The sequence below is a fragment of the Rhinatrema bivittatum genome, chromosome 1, assembly GCF_901001135.1.
Source record: "Rhinatrema bivittatum chromosome 1, aRhiBiv1.1, whole genome shotgun sequence".
Taxonomy (NCBI): domain Eukaryota; kingdom Metazoa; phylum Chordata; class Amphibia; order Gymnophiona; family Rhinatrematidae; genus Rhinatrema; species Rhinatrema bivittatum.
This window is the reverse complement of record NC_042615.1, coordinates 804,653,141-804,669,391: the sequence shown is the minus strand read 5'-3', so window position 1 is coordinate 804,669,391 and position 16,251 is coordinate 804,653,141. Positions and strand designations below refer to the sequence as shown.

Below are 16,251 nucleotides of genomic sequence, written 5' to 3'. Positions count from 1 at the left end.
GGGATAGAGACAGGATGGAGGCAGTCCAGAGAAGGGTGAACAAAATGGTGTGGGGTCTGTATGAGAAAAGCTATGAGAAGAGGCTGAAGGATCTGAATATGTATACCCTGGAAAAGAGGAGGTGCAGGGGAGATATGATACCTAAAAGGTTTTAATGATGCACGAAATTCAAACCTTTTCTGTTGAAACTCCAGGGAGGACGACTCAAGCAATGTCAGGAAATATTTCTTCACGGAGAGAGAGTGGTGGATGCCTGGAACGCCCTTCCACCAGAGATGGTGAAGACAAAAACGGTGAAAAATGTCAAAGGGGCATGGGATAAACCCTGTGGATCCCTTCTCGGTGGCAAGAGCCCTGATAGTGGAACCCAGGGCTCAAGGTAAACTCTTTCAGGAGCTGGCGTCTTCCGGGAGGGCGGTGGAGTCCCACCCGCTTCCGTCTCTTTAAGAGAAGCTTCATCCTAAGAGTCCGCTGCAGCGTACAACGGGGACGATGTCGAGCCCGAGACCCGCGCGGGCGGGCGGCGCCCCAGCGTTTCCCCACACGACGAGGCTAGAATTGTGGACCAGCCCGCAGCGGGGCTGGCTCGACCCGCCTCCCATGGCCCAGAGTCAGCTGAAAGTCTGAAAACGCACCATCCTGGTTTTTTTTCTCCCTGGTGGCTTCCATCGAAGCACAGTTGGATACTCAAGAGGTGACACTAAGAGGACTGGCTTGGCGAGATGTTCACCGGGGCAGCAAGGGGTGGCCAGAGATTCTTTAGGGCTTGGTGAACAAGTTAAGGAGAAAGGATCAGAAAACGTCCTGAGGGGTGCCGGCTGCTGGCTGAGGATTTCAGCAATGCTGCACCGTACACACTCTGCTCTCCCATCGTGGCAGGAATGGATAAGTAGCATGCCTAATCCAGTCCATTAGAGATGCCATTGATTACTGAAAGAAACTGAAAACTTTTCTTTCCTTCGTGCAATCCGTAGTGCAAGTTCCAGTTAATATCTTTGCAATTGATTGTCTCTCTTTCTTATTTAGTATGCTTCCTGTTATAGCTTTTGTTCAATTGTTAAAATTCTTGCATTTTGAACTTTTGTAAACCGTTACGATGGCTTTACCGAATGACGGTATATAAAACTAAAAAAAATAAATAAATAAATAACTAATACTGCTTTGAAATGATATGATGCATATGATTGTTTTTGTGTTTAGTGTAATTTGCTTATGATATTTATTATCATAGTATTAGTACCGTTTGTGATTAAGATTGTTGTGATCTGCTTCCAACAGTTTTTTTTTTTTTGGGTAGTGAACTGCAGAATACAAGCACTTGTAAATAAATAAAATAAATAAATTCCTCTACAGGGTGTGGCTAACCGATGACGGTACGGAGAGGACTGAAGATCACAAATCAACCGTGCTGCTGCCATTCTCCGTAAATAAACCACACAGAAACATGTACCTGGCTCAGCGAAAACGTAATTGCACAAGTAAGCACACAGAGACAGGGTGCGCTCATGGAAGTCACTGGCAAGCACCCACGAGCCCAGCCCCCAAACCCCCCCCCAGCCAGCCCCGAATCGCCCAAATCAGATTCAATGGGAACCCGTCACGGCTCCCGACATTGCGATTCTCACTGAAGCCCTGCTCGCGGAAGCCTCAGTAAAAGCAATAAGGGATGCCATGTTGGGGGTCCAAATTACTCCTCTTCCCCGTTCCCTCCGCCGGCTCGCGGTTCAGTAGGGGACTGAATACAAGACGGCCAGGCTTAGTCGCCCTGGATCTGTGCTAACGTTTTGCGCATCCACAACCCCATGGTGAGCACGAGGGTCTGCGTCACGCGGCCGGCTTGAAGCGCGCTCTCTCCACGGTCAGTCCCCGTGCTAAGAGGCTGCCAGCGGCAGGATCTTTGTTCTGGATCGCCCTGCCCGAACAGCTGCGTACCGTGACTTTAAAAAAAAAAAAGGCGCTGAAAGCCATTCCGGTCCCGCAGACTTCTGAATTAGGGAATGAACACAACTGAGCTTGCGTCTGCCGGAACCGCGCGCCGATAAAACGCAGCGCGGCCGAGGCAGCCTCGTGATCGCTCTCCTGTCTTTCACGGAATCCTAGGCCTTTCTGCCTTATAGTCACAGCAGTAGGTTTTTCCTCTGCCTTTGGCCCTTAGCTCCCTCTGCAGCCACCCCCAGTATTTTATGGCCAGCCTGCTCTGTTACCTTGGTTGTAGCAGGTCGCAGCTGGGGGGGGGGGGGGGGGGGGGGGGGGGTCGGTGGTGCGGGCTGGGCCCTGTTCCGCTGAGCCTGTAAACCTGAGGAGCTCAGTCAAGGGCCAGATTTAAGATTATGTAATGGGGATTGGAAGGGGGGTGGAGTTTTCACCTCCATAAATCAGAGAGCAGCAGGGGGAGCCCCAGTTTCTTGGTACGTCCTAGGCACTTACCCATCCTGCCTGTTCCTGAATCCGGCCCTTATCACGGTAATACCTCACCAGTAACCTGCTGTTCTTCTTACATCTGGTACAGAGGTGGTAGCTCCCCTGCCTTGCATTTGTTAGCTTCCTAAATCTGTTTTGCGCCTGCCGTATCGCATCCTGCCTTGAACCAGGGATTAGTGCGGGATGCATGCTTTCTTTTAAACAAATTAAAAGAAGTGCATTTTGCAGCACCCTGGCTTTGATATTGGACTGGCAAACCCACCGTCCCCATCATCCGCCCTGGAAGCAAACGCAAAGGGTGCAAGCCAGGTTCAGCATCCTCCTTGCAAACGTGTCTGTGAGTTCCAGGAAGCAAAAGCCTGTAAAACCCACCCACACACACACACACATTTGCACCTTGGGAGACGCCAGTAGTAAGTAGCATTGCTGTAAATCTTCAGGTCAGGAGGTGCAGGAGTACAAGCCAGCTGAAAAAAAAACACAACACATAGCCGCCCTGCCCCGAGAAGGTGCCTCTAAATGCCATCAGCTCACACCTATCGTGGATAACCAGCCTCACTTACTTCATCTTCCAGGTATACCATGCATTTCAAGAATGAAAAAGCCTTTCCCCACGGAAAAGCGGGTGCAAGAGTTGGGTCAGCCGTGGCGCGCATGGCCGCAGGGGAGCTCTGTTTCTGACTGGCTGGCCGGGCCGAGCGTGGGGGAGAATGCCAGAGCTCTGCCGGCGGGAGCTTAGCCCCCAGCGTTTTCCAAGCGCTGCGCTGCAGTCGTCCTTAGCAAGGCTTGGATGGTTAGGATAAAACGCAAGCCGCCCCTGCTCGCGACCCCTTTTCAAGATAAAGCGACATTTAATTTTACAAAAACCTTTCCTGCACTGGTTTTGGGTTTATTCATACTTTAAAAACCTTTTTTTTGTGTGTTTTTCCCTGTGCCTTTTGCCTCAATTTATTTTTTTTTGGGGGGGGGGGGGGGGGGGGGGATTAATAAATGCTTTTTTTTTTTTTTTTAATTTGCATTTTTGGACGCCTTTAAATATAATGCCTTGTCCGAGCTTCCATTTCACGTTCCTCTCTATTTTTCGTTCGGCTGTAAAAGCTCAGCATTTGACATCCTTTCGTCGGAAACCCGGATCCACCCAAGGACAGCAGGAAAAGAAAAACTCATTGAGGTCCAGATTCATGAAGGCTTTTCTCCCATCTTGTGTCTATGGGGAAATCACGTACGGGCCGATACAGTAAAAATCGCGGGAGAGTGGGCAACACAGTAATTTAATTTATTTAAATTAGGGCCGGCAGTAAAAAGAGGCGCTAGGGACACTGGCGCGTCCATAGCGCCTCTTTTCGGACAGGAGTGGCGGCTGTCAGCGGGTTTGACAGCCGACGCTCAATTTTGCTGGCGTTGGTTCTCGAGCCCGCTGACAGCCACGGGTTCGGAAACCGGATGCCGGCAAAATTGAGCGTCCGGTTTTCAAGCCACGGGCCTATTTCAAAATTTTTTTTTCTTACTTTTTTTTAACTTTCGGGACCTCTGACTTAATATCGCCATGATATTAAGTCAGAGGATGCACAGAAGAGCAGTTTTTACTGCTTTTCTGTGCACTTCCCCGGCGCCAGCAGAAATTAACACCTACCTTTGGGTAGGCGCTAATTTCTGAAAGTAAAATGTGCGGCTTGGCTGCACATTTTACTTACTGAATCGTGCGGGAATACCTAATAGCGCCCGCAACATGCATTTGCATGTTGCGGGCGCTATTAGGTTCGGGGGGGTTGGACGCGCATTTTCAACACGCTAGCTTTACCCGTTATTCAGCAAGGGGTAATAGCGCGTCGAAAACGCGCGTCCAATTATGGGTTAACAGTGCGCTCCGCCGGAGTGCACTGTACTGTATCGGCCTGTTAGTGAATCAGGTAACGCAGGAAGAGGCCAGGCAGGAGCTGGGCATTTGTACCAAAATTGCTTTTTCCACGGAACACAACACTGCAAATCTGCTACACAACTGATAACTTCCAGGAAGGCTTTTACCAGCCTGCATCTATTCCAGTCAGGGCGAACACCGCCTACAGCTTGAACTCACCCTCACGGCTTTCCAGTAAATCCCATAGGATGAGATGGCACGCACGGGGCGGCGGAGCAAAGCACTCCGGACCCTCCCGAGGGAAATCCATACCATATTCATGTCGCAGAGGTTCCCTGGCAGCTCTTCTCAGACTGGTGGCTTTGAGGGCCACTTCTCACGTGACATTAGAACAGCTCCAAGCTCTGACCCCGGCAACAGTTATTCATAGGAAACCCAGCCCCTTAGGAGAGGAAGGAGCCTGGCTTTCCTCTCCGACTGATAGGCAGGTCAGACGCTCCCCCTCCCCCGTCCCCTCCTACGCCCACCCCCCCATAGAAAGTGCAAGGTGGGGAAGGGTGGCGCGCCGTGCTGCCGAGAGCACTGCCATTTCTTCATTTTTAGCAGCTCTGTGTCCTTTGAATACTGGTAAGGGGTGCGCGCGGCTCTCTCATGCAATGACTCTCATGCGGGGTTCTCTATTATTAACTTGCACCTGGAGCGTATGCCAGGAGCACGCAACATGGGAGACCATGAAGGTTTAGACGGGGTCCGTACTCAGTAAGGTGCCTAACTGCAAAGCTGAGAGCCCACGAAGAGCAAGGCGACTGTCGAACACCGGTAGGGGATTTTTCTTTTTTCCCCCCGGGGGGGGGGGGGGGAGACGGGCAAAATGCGCGCCTGCTTTTCAAAAATGTACGTGTCGGTGCAAATACCCTTCCCAGTTCCGCCTCCTGGAAGCCCTCTGCACCCTGCGGCGCCCGCAGGCTCTACGCACTGAAGTTTACCCCCACGTGGGGGTGGGGTAATTGTAAAGAAGCCCATTTCCACTGCTGAAGCACTGTTTTGCCCGCGGAGATGGCTCTTGACGTTCCCCTTCCTATCTATTTCCTGGCACCTGCTGAGATGGGCGGTATCGGGGAGTATTCACTGAAACCACCGCTAAGTTATAACTGAAGAGAAGGAAAGGACTTTTTTTTTTTTTTTTTCCCGTTACTTTGCATCAACATTGTACTGCATGTTTCTGAAATGCGTTTTGTGTTATGTAATTTTTTATTATTTTTTTTTTTTTACACTATGTATTGTATTTTAGAAAACATACTTTTAAATTTTGTTGAAAGCCACTTCTGGGATCGACAAGGCAAGGCGTCGAGGTAATAAAAACACAGAAGACGGAATTTGAAAACCAGCTTGGTGTGTGCCACCCTCAGCGAAAGTAAACCAGAAGTGCAAAGTTAGGTGCGTTTGGCGGCTTGCCCCGTGCCCCCCCGGGCTTCTTGAAAATTTGAGGCAGGCTCGAGTATCTAGGCGTGCCTGCAGGATGTCTCTTGGCTTTTTTTTTCTACAGAGGCTTGCGTGCGTTGTGGCTGAAATCCTACTTACTGGCATACAGCTTAACTAACACTGCTTTTTATCTAGCTAAGAGGCAGCTAACCTTTTGAACACGTGAACCTCTGCCATGTGCACGCAGACTCCACGTACGAGGCTGAAAGCCTTCCCGAGGCTCGTTCAAGGCTGGCGGGATTCTGGGCGGGCATGCCAGCTTGCAGGCTCGCTGCGCACGTCAAACACGCCACGAGATTCGGGGAAACGCCACGCGGAAACCCTTGCAAAGCTTCTACCGGCCGCGGCGGTCGGCGCGTGATAAGTCACGATGACCGGCGAGCCAGGCCTGAGAAGCTGGGACTCTGGCAGGACAGGGCTTTATAGCGGCTGTGGAGTGCTGTGGGTTAACATGGGGGCTGCCGGGAGACTGGGGGACGGGACGGGACAACCTGCAGTTTGGCCACAGCACGCCTCAAAAAGAGTCCAGTTCCTCGGGTTAACTCTGCGCCGATCCTGCTGCTTCTCCCCCCCCCCCCCCCCCCTAGTCCTGCCACCGCTGGAATTTCTGGCACGAGCTCACGCCAAAGCCTGCTGTTGTTTCTGGCTCGCCGGGGATGGTGTGAGTCAGGTCTGATTTAAAAAAAAACAACTCACTTCCCAACCAATCTAGGTAGCGCCTCGTCGCTTTTCCACTACAGGGTTCCTGCATGGGAAGGGGGTAACAATCAAAGCTGGCCCGGGTCTGCTGCCGATGACCTAGAGCCCATCTGGCAGCCCCAGAAAGATCCATTGACAGGGCTGCCAGTTCACCCCCCCCCCCCAATAGGTCAGTCCGAATGGGCTGATCCAGTTCTGGTTTTGCTTCATTGCACGCGTGGAGCCGTAATTCTGACCTCCCTTAAAATATAATTTAAAAAAAAAGAGGTAGGGTTACAAATCCTCGCATTCGGTGGAGCCAGGCCAGGAGTGGATGAGCCTCTGCTTTGCTGACTCGGATGAGGTCAGGCATCCCTAGCCACAAAAGGTACTCTAGCAGGGTTTGTACTTAAGAAATACCGCAGAAGCCATGTGTTTGCCTTCCCAAATGTAGGTTTTTGGGGGGGGGTTTTCCTGCTTCTTGTCACATCCTTCTAACCTCTCCCCCCGTTTATTGCACGGCAGAGTAAGATAATAACTTACGGTGAGTCGCTGTATTAGAAGTGGTTTAAAAATGCATGACATACATAAATAAATACATCTCCATGTCTTGGCCTTGAACTGCTATCACTTCTGCTTCAAGGGAAGGGGGAAGCTGAACAGCAAGATTTGCAAAAATAGCTCTGTGACGTTAGGGACCAGGCCAAGCCAATACTGGGTTGGTCCCTATTGTATCTACAGTATTGCAGTCCTACAAATTTTTATTTTTTTTTTTACATTAAGCAGAGTCAACGTATCCAAAGACAAGATGGGAGGTTGTTAACAGACAATGCAATATATCCTGTTTTACAAATGTGGTTCATTCCTGTTATGGTGTGCACAAAATAAACCCATCTGGAGACACTGCCCCCCCATGTGAAACTGTGATCATGACCCTAACACTGTAACATCGCTGTACTATATAAGAACTGGGATCACGACGACGCCCGACAGCACTGCAGAGAGTGGGGAAACTGGGACATTCACTTGGGACATTCCCAATCCAACCAAATATAAAAGGCCGAGGCCAGAAATCCAGGCAATGAAAGGTAAAACCAGGCACAGCTCAGCCTCTTCCTGCCCTCCGGCAACCCTTACAGTCACTTCTCTGTTGTTTAGGGGTCAACAACATCATTCCCAAGCTTCCCAAAACTACCAAGGTGCTGCACGAAAAAGCACCGGTGGCCATCCAAGAACCTAACATCTTCCGGGTCTGTAATCCAGCCCCGTACAAGGACCCCCTCCCCCTTCAAACTCAGTTCTCTCTGTCAAGCCCTGGTTATCACATAAACGACCACGGACTGGAAACAAAACAGAACACGACGCGCTTCGTTTCTGACTTCCCACAAACCGGCGCCTGCTGCTTAACATCTCGACAAAGGTTTCCCAGGCAAGTCTTTGGTAGCTGCCTGTCTTTTCAAATCAAATACTAATGGAAGATGAGGAAAGCAGGGTGACGGAAAGGGGGTTTAATACAGAGAGAGCTTCGGCTGTGCACGAGCCTCTCTCAGGCTTCGTCAACCAGCAAGTACCCGGCACTGACAGAATCCGGGGGGGACGGGGGACAACCACCACACATAACAGGCTAAAAGCTGGAGTAATGTGTAGACAACTACCTCCTCTGCTCTCGCTGTCCGCTGGCTTCACCTGGATCGGTCTGTTCATCTGCAAAAGGAAAGACAAAAAAAAAGAGCAGCATTAGCCTCTGAAGACAAAGGTTTCCCAGTTATTCCAGTGTGTGTTTAGGTGGGACAGTGGCCCATCCAGGACATCACAGACCCTCTTACTTTCTGAGTCAACTCTGCAGAGATTCTGAGCCAGCTGTAAGGCACCAGGGCTCAGCATCCTCTGTCAATATGCAGCAAACAGCCAGCAGAAAGTAGCGGGCACCTGTGACGGCAGATGATGCATTCCAGCACATCAAGAGTTAACACTGGATTACCACAGTAGTATACAGCAATCTGTGTACTTAAAATACACTGAAGCATAGATTTCAAGCGCTCAAGGCCCTTCTCGGTACACCTTCTATCTGATATACAGCGTAAACAAGATCTTTGACCAAGGCGTCCCAAAATTATCACGGTAAAAGCCAGGGTCAGCTGAGCTTTCAGGATTTCCCAAATGAATATGCATGAGATTAATTTGAATATGCTAGGTCTCCAATGCATGCAGATTTATCTCATGCGTATTCATGGTGGCTATCCTTAGAAACTGGCTCTAGGGTCACCAGGACAGATTTGGGAAGCCCTATGCTAGCTGGACGTATGACTCTCCTTCTCCCGAGGCCACACAGGTCCTCCCCCCTTCCACGTCAGCGACACAAGCGTGGAGCACCCCCTGTTCTATCTCCAGTTATCAGCTTGCCTAAAGCTCCCATACCGTGGCTCTTTTTTTTTGACTAATCCTTAGGGTGGTCCCCACATAAGACATCACAGCCTAGAAAAGGATCTACTTTTCTACCAGGACTAGGATGACCGCCTCCCGCCCTGCCCGTGGGAATGAGGCTGCACTTCCTGTTCCTTTTAAGATGCAATGGGACTAAGACGAGGCTAGGCCTGGCCTGTTCCTCCTGGCACAGAGTGATTCCTGCCCCCACCCCCCTCCCCTCAGACCTAGAGAATGAAAGGCAGAAGGGGGGGGGACGTACAGCTCCCCCTCCCTAATTCTCCTCTCACTCTCAGCCGAATACGGTTTAGCTAGCCGACTCTTAATCACAGTCCTGCTGGGGGGGGGTTTCACATCCAGCGGTTCCTAATCTCCTCGATTTATTGCGATCGCTCTGCAAACGCAGTCAGTATTAAGGAGCAATAAAAGCAGGTGCCGGAGTGTCCTTTTGTGCGGCTGTGCCGAGGGCTGGCAGACAGGGCGGCAGCAGGAGCAGCAGCCTCCAGCCTGTCTGATAAGGAAAATGTGTTTATCCCTGCTGCTGCTGCTGGATGCGAGAGCCGGGTGGCGGCGGCGGCTGCACGGTGATAGGCACAGCCCCCCCGTTCAAGTTCTCCAGATGGCTTGGGGTCGGCGAGCTGAAATTACCCCGGTTTCTGGCCCTCTTAGACTCGCTCCCAGGCAAGGGGAGCCGGCCTGCAAGAGTGGGAGAGGCGGGCACCGCAGGGGGATGTGCAGCCAGACAAAAAACGAAACTGAAGTCTGCGTTTAGCCGTGCGCACAGCTCCTCGTGGGACCAGCAAGCAAGTCCCACGTGAGGTTTTATTACAGGGCCCAGAAAATGCAGCCTTGAAGACGGCGTTCATCAGAGATCTACAAAGGGGCGCGTGCAACGTTTCCCTGGCAGAAGCAGCGGCCCTTAACCCGGTAATGTATGAACCGCAGTAACTCAACGCCAAAAGATCGCAGGCCCCGGATATTTATACTGTTTAATAACTGCTGCTCGGGATCTACGCCTTTCTGCGATTGTTATTGGAAATTTAAAGGTGAGCACCTTTAATTCTACAACTGCAATCTGAAGCCATGAATTCGCTTAATATCGTGCTCCGAGATTAAGCTGGGAATTGGCAGCGGGGTGCCCCTGACCTTGCAGCTCCCAGCATTAGCTCGCAGTTGTTGCTGGCCGCCATATTTCCGGTTTGACGATCGTTGTTGGAAGTCCCAGGCTGACTTATCGCAAGCTCCACGGTTGTGAACGGCTTTTTCTTTTTAGCTGCTCTCTCTATACCGTGCAATAACCACTGATGTCAGGGCCCCGGGCTGTGTTTTACGATTGCTATTAAGAGATGGGAGGCGGACACTTTTAATTCTACGATTTTTAAATCTATAACTGCAGGTTTGCCTACTGTTTTCTAATCATGGTTGCTTCTGTCCAGTGATATATCCTGGGCACGTCTGCACTTGGGACTTTGTAAATTATCTCCGGTGTACGATGTGTGCGGCGGCGGCGGTGGTTTAAGACCTAAGACTACAGCATTGCATTCAACACCACGCTGCAGCTTGCTTCCATGCGGTCCGGCGAATTTCATGCTAACCACTGTATTTTTACGAAGGTTCACCATCTGCAATGGTCGGAAATATATGAGCAGGTGCGCCACCGAGCCCCGTTTTCATGTGCTCCGGCGTTTAAAAGAGGGTTGTGTTCGCTACAGCGAATACATCAGCGGGAGCATTTTTAAGAATATCTTGCAGTATATGCATGACCCCTACTGCTGATCGTCGACTGAGGCGATTACCTTTAAAGATTCTCCTACGCAGTTGCCCCTGAGGCAGCTCTGCATAAGAGCGAAACCCGGCCAGAGTCGGGCACCGATTTTCTAAGAATAAAGGTCTCTTTTATACACCGATCTTGTTTCCTTTGCTCTATACATTTAGGGCCTGCTTTTAAAAAACCTTTACATGCACAAAACCTTGCCTTTAATTGAGTAAATGCACTTTACTGGAGTAAGTGGGCTTCTGAAAATTGCCACCGTATCTGCCATTGAATGGTCCATAGGATTTACTCACCTAAGTGCACCAATGCTCGTTGTGGAAATGGCTTTTGAAAATTGATACAATAGTATGTTCCGTTTAGGGGCATAACTCCTTTGAAAATTCACCTGCAGGTGTAGGCAGGCCTCTGATCTCTCGAGACCGAGCCGGCGAAGCTTAAAACTCTGTTACCTGGGCAGTCGCCAATCCCTGCCACCCTTTGGGAACCTTTAATAAAAAAAAAAAGATGGTTTTTGTAACTCGAGGGCCTCTGCTTTGGTGCGCAGAATCTATCCGGGGTACCGCGCACGGAAAGGCGATTTTCGAAAGCTTTTGCCAGGGGGGGGGGGTGTCCAATGCGTCCCTCCTGGAACGTGGCTTTCACAGCTCAACGCGCTTCGCCACAGGGAAGGAGACCAGCGCACGATCGCTAGGTTTTTTTTTTTGTTTTGTTTTGTTTATTTTCTTTAATGTACGCCTGTTATTTCCCCTCTGCGGCCCGCACTAACAGCAGACAGGCTGCAGATTTATTTATTTATTTATTTAACACTTTTCTATACCGACCTTCATGGTAGAGACCATATCAGATCGGTTTACATCGAATTGGGGAACTAAACCAAGAACAGTAACCAAAAACAATAGGTTGAACATGAAAAAACAAAGTTACATTTAACAGGGAAATTAAACTTGGAAGCATAATAACTGCAAGGGCTGTTGGAAAATTGCCCCTACGGTGTAGGAAGTCCAGGCAAGGCTTTTGCTTTTAGTGATGGAACGATCGGAGAAGGAGGGAAGATGAATGGGTAGGAAAAGAGGAGGGAGGGACACAGAGATTGAACAACCCCCGAAAGTCAGATGCTGCGCGATATAAGATAAGAAACTTGGAGGAGGGAAGGAGAACTTGAACGAGAGAGAGAAGAAACAGGTGGATACAGAGAGAGAGAGAAAAGCGTACAGTCCAGAGGAAACTGAGATTCAGAGAGAAGTAAAATAACAAACAAGAAAGTCAGAATTGGAAAGAGGGGAAGAAGAAGGAAAACGAGTGAGTGTGTGTGTGTGTGAGAGAGAGAGAGAAGCATGAGGAGGTTAAAAGGTGGAAAAAGAAAGCTGAAGGACATGAGGGACGCTGATAAATTCCCCCAGTTCTCTGCGATAAAAAGGATATTAATAAATAAAAGGGCCACTGTAACTGAATGTGTTTGCCACTTGGCGATCCCCTTTATAGGCGGCCGAGAAAGCCCGGGGTGACGGAGCCCATCCCGAAAGCGAGATCACCGTGCCCTGAAAGACACCGGTTGGCAGGCGAGACGGACACGACGGAAGGCTGGGCACTGGAACGGGCCCTCCCGGCGTTAACCGGAACCGCTCTGCTTGCTGCCGGCTGCGCCAGGGGGAGGGGGCAGCACAGCTGGAAAGGAGCCCCTGCGCGCACAGCTGGGAGTGCTTTCTCTCTCTCTCTCACAGCCTGGGCACAGGCCCCTTTCATCCCAGCCGACGCCTGCCTTCGCCCGGGTGGCTGTCGCTGTCCGGCTTCCGTTTTTCACCCTCTCTTCCCAAACTGCCAAATTTGTACATCACGTCCATCAAGGATTCCTTCTGGACAGGCCGTGTCTCGTGACTGTGGTGGGCGCGTGGGTCGAAGTCCCTTTTGGCTTTGCGGTGTGACTTCTGCGGGAAATGTAAGAATGATCAGACTGGGCCGGCCTCCAGGCTCCGGCAGTGACAGGCAGCTTGCACACTGATTAAGAAGTCTATAAGAGAAATAGGTCTCCGTTATTACTTCACCCTCCGTGCCCTGCAGGCCGGCCATAGTAGAGCAGGCGACGCCTTCGTGCATCCCGCTCCTGCGAGAACCGCATCCTGCCTTTTAGGTTCGGATGCCCAGAGCACCTCCTGCCTATCTCTGAGCGGAACAGGGATGCATTCAGCAATCATGGGGGGGAGCACTATGTCATGCAAAGATAAATGGACACATCTGGAGACCAAACATCTGATACAGTAAAACCCGCGGGAGAGCCGGCGCTCCGAGGCGAGCGCCCGCTCTCCCAACACACACACAGGGCACTCTCCTGGGCGCACGATTTAGTATGCAAATGAGGGCCTGCGGTAAAAAGAGGCACTAGGGACACTAGCGCGTCCCTAGAAGAATTCGACCATCGGTGGTTTGCAAGAAGGGAATGCAGACTGGCACACGCGACTCCCGCTAGGATCAGTTTGGGTTTTTTGCTCCTGCTAGCTGCCACGAGGGTAGAGAAGAGACATTTTGCAGAATCTCATGGATGTTTAAATGATCAGACCCGTGGGTTTCTGCATGAAAGCATTGGACCTATAACGCTCCGGGATAATCGATCTGGCATAGTCTGTTCTACTTCTTGGACCTGATCTCTTGTTCTGAAGCTGCATTAATGCTGAATGTGGAGGCTCCAAGCATGATCTATCTTATCCTTTTTGGTGCCTCCATTGTTGGATTTTTTTTTTGCAGACATATTTTCCAGAAATCGCCAGTATTCATAGCGGTATTGTCCTATTTCGGAAACAAGGGCAACCGAGAGCCCAGCTACCTCCTTTCTCAGACCTCCCAGTGGAGCCTTATGTGGTCATCGGTGCACAAACGCTTCAGCCGGTGGAGAACTGGCGGGAGAGGAAACTCAGGCCCGCGTCCCCCTGAGGGCTTCTTGTTAGTAGACCTGCCTGTGAGGTTCTTGCCTTCGGCCCCCCCTCCCCTCTGACGCACCTATGTAAGGAAAACTAGTGTCGGCATTCAAAGCTGTTCACCGTTACTGCGCTCGCGAAGCTCTCCGGGCGTCCTGTAAGTTGTTTTTTTTTTTTTTTTTTTTTTTTTACTACTACCCTGCACTGCTGACAGCTTTGAATGCATGAAAATGATTGTATTTGACACCAATTTTCTTTGCAGATTGGAAGCTCATACGGACTCAGCCTCGGAGGAAGCCTTTCTCTCTCTCTCTCTCTCTGGTTTCTGACAACAGGCGCACGTCGGTCACCCCAGGGGAAGTTGTCCCTGGGAAGTGAGCAGAGTATGGGGGGGGAAATGAAGGCAAAATGTAAAGAAAATTCTAAAAACTCCCGTATCTTCTAGGGCTAGAGATAGACACACACACACACCCCCCGTTCCTAATCACCTGCCGGTTTGATTGATCTGCAGTACAAAAATCTCTAACCGCAGGATGGGCTGACTCCATGGCAGTGCTGCCTGGAAATAGGGTACAGAATGATTGGTTTCAGCGCGCTGCACTTGGGGGACTGTCCTGAACGGCGAAAAGCAGTAAAACTGTGAAGAAGGAAGCAAGCCCTGCACTTCCAAGCGAGGGATTTCAGCTGCAGCTCTCTGATAACAGGCTCCCGGCGCTTTCTTGCTCCCGTTCTTTGCCGTGCATGGGTCGAGCGTAGACAAGCACGTCACGGTCCCCTATGGGTCGCATCCAAGGAAAGGGGGGGGCCTACGTGGTGTGAAAAGCCCAGGTAGATCATCAACTATGGAAACCCTTATGTCGACCCGATAAAAGGCCATCGCAACCTGCAGACTCCCCTGTCATCTCTTTTAAGAGACATATTCTCCACCGCCCCCTACCGTGCAAACAACTTTTTTTTTTTTTCCAGCAGTGACCGCTCAAGTCAGACCTGTGACTGTGCAGCAAGCTCCGGGACACTGCTTGAAGTCTAGCTCCTTGTTCTCCCTTGCCCAAAGAGGAATTCTCAGAGCTTCTGAAGATCCTTAGAGCTGTCTAAGGGGCTCAGGTTTTTGTTTGCATAAAATAGACGGGGTGTCACGGGACACACACACATGGACATGTGCGGCCGACTCTGCGGGCTACTGCTCGCAATTCCATATAATGAGGGAAGGTGGGAGATTTTTCAGACCCTTTTAGAATTATAACCGACTGGTCCTAAGGTTCAATGAAAGTCGTGTCACTGGTGTCTACGGAAGTAAATTGTGCAGGAAAGAGGAACCCTGGCCTTAAAGGAAATCATTTTCAAGCAGGTGTGTGTGTGTGTGTGTGTGTGTGTGTGTGTGTGTGTGACTACCTTGCAGTATCTCAGAAGGAAACACAGCATGTAGTGATAAGTACTCAGAAGCACTTAAATGTCACTGCCCGAGCCGGTCCAGCAGCTCGGTGGCAGTGCTGCACGTGGCTATGCTAAAGACCGGGATTTAAATGTCACTGCCCGAGCCGGTCCAGCAGCTCGGTGGCAGTGCTGCACGTGGCTATGCTAAAGACCAGGATTTAAATGTCACTGCCGGAGCCGGTCCAGCAGCTCGGTGGCAGTGCTGCACGTGGCTATGCTAAAGACCAGGATTTAAATGTCACTGCCCGAGCCGGTCCAGCAGCTCGGTGGCAGTGCTGCACGTGGCTATGCTAAAGACCAGGATTTAAATGTCACTGCCCGAGCCGGTCCAGCAGCTCGGTGGCAGAGCTGCACGTGGCTATGCTAAAGACCAGGATTTAAATGTCACTGCCCGAGCCGGTCCAGCAGCTCGGTGGCAGTGCTGCACGTGGCTATGCTAAAGACCAGGATTTAAATGTCACTGCCCGAGCCGGTCCAGCAGCTCAGTGGCAGTGCTGCACGTGGCTATGCTAAAGACCAGGATGTAATTTGCGGGTCGGGCTTCCCAGAAGGAGTCCTGGCCCAGGGCAGTCGCTGGTACGAAAGAGCACCCAAGGCAAAGGCTGTTTTCAGTGCCCCCCCTCTTCCGTTCTGATTTTGCCTGCTCTCAGACCGTCGCGAGAGCGGTGTGGCGCCTCCCTCCTGGCCAGGCATCCAGGGCACTCGCCCTTCTTGCCTGCCCCTTGCGACAGCCCTGCTCCCGGTCTCCCGCCAAGGACGGTCCCTGCCAATGCCTGGACTAGATGAGCTGGGAAGAGGATAAAATGTATCAGTGGGGGAAAACCTGGGTAGTTGCAATGAAGGGTTCATGAAGCCAAATCCTAGCCCCAGTTCCAGTTAAACTGCAAGCCCAAAGGAGCAGGAAGAAACTGCTGGCAGCACTGCCACAAGGAAGGCCTCGAGTCAGTCAGTGACAGAAATCTACGGACTCTGCTAGGGTTCCCGTGGCAATCCCTGACCGTTTCCATTGAAGCCACGGAGTCATGGCTTTTGGCTAATCTCGGACAGACCCCCAGATTCCAGCCGGCAGGACTGGGATTATGGGTCACCTTTCCAATTTCTCGAACCTGCTCTGGGGCCCTTCCACATCTGGGAGCAGTCATGCGTGGGGCACGTGGCCCACATCAGCCCACATGGCTCAGGATCCTGGTTGGGGTGCATAGAAGGTGTGATAGCTGTGATACCATAGCCAACATGGACCAATCAAGTGAGGAGCTTTTTCTGACTATCTT

At 51.1% G+C, this 16,251-nt stretch overlaps 1 protein-coding gene across 1 annotated transcript in view; it reads right to left on the bottom strand.

Annotated features, from left to right (window-relative positions):
- The window catches only part of CELF4 (CUGBP Elav-like family member 4), a 1,498,022-nt gene that overhangs the window by 645,039 nt on the left and 836,732 nt on the right, over positions 1-16,251 (bottom strand). Inside the window, exon 3 of the mRNA XM_029581031.1 lies at positions 8,095-8,143. Within this exon, the coding sequence (XP_029436891.1) occupies positions 8,095-8,143 (49 nt within the window). The remainder of the gene's footprint in view (positions 1-8,094; positions 8,144-16,251) is intronic.